Source organism: Etheostoma spectabile, chromosome 21 (genome assembly GCF_008692095.1).
Source record: "Etheostoma spectabile isolate EspeVRDwgs_2016 chromosome 21, UIUC_Espe_1.0, whole genome shotgun sequence".
Taxonomy (NCBI): Eukaryota; Metazoa; Chordata; class Actinopteri; order Perciformes; family Percidae; genus Etheostoma; species Etheostoma spectabile.
In genome coordinates, this window is record NC_045753.1 from 19,707,259 (window position 1) to 19,707,601 (window position 343).

The 343-nt window shown below is 35.0% G+C and overlaps 1 protein-coding gene across 1 annotated transcript in view; it reads right to left on the minus strand.

Moving 5' to 3' along the window:
• LOC116671612 (alpha-tectorin-like) overlaps positions 1 to 343 on the minus strand; it is a 26,043-nt gene that overhangs the window by 22,956 nt on the left and 2,744 nt on the right. The window contains 2 exon segments of the mRNA XM_032502957.1: positions 3 to 151; positions 304 to 343. The exon segment at positions 304 to 343 is cut by the window's right edge and continues 5 nt beyond it. Of these exon segments, the coding sequence (XP_032358848.1) occupies positions 3 to 151; positions 304 to 343 (189 nt within the window).

Sequence of the window (343 nt, forward strand, 5' to 3'; positions counted from 1 at the left end):
CTCTTGAGCCGTGGTCTGTCCGAAAAGCCCAACGACCCGGTACGTTGACATTGCTGCCAAGGCGCAAATCTGAGTAATTGCCTGTTGCATTAATTGAGAATGATTCAGGAATGGTGAAATGATGAGTAGATCGTTCTGTATCATATCCAGCCTGAAAGTACATCACACATTATTAAAAATGATTATTAATAAAATTATGATTTTAAGTGTTTTGTACATTACTGTGTTCAGATTTAAATAATGAATGACAATTTAAAAATATGTGTTTTTCTATACATTGCATACAATTTTAATGGTTCTAACCTGTATGCTGCGAGTTGTTAAGGCTATTATCCCGTAGTTC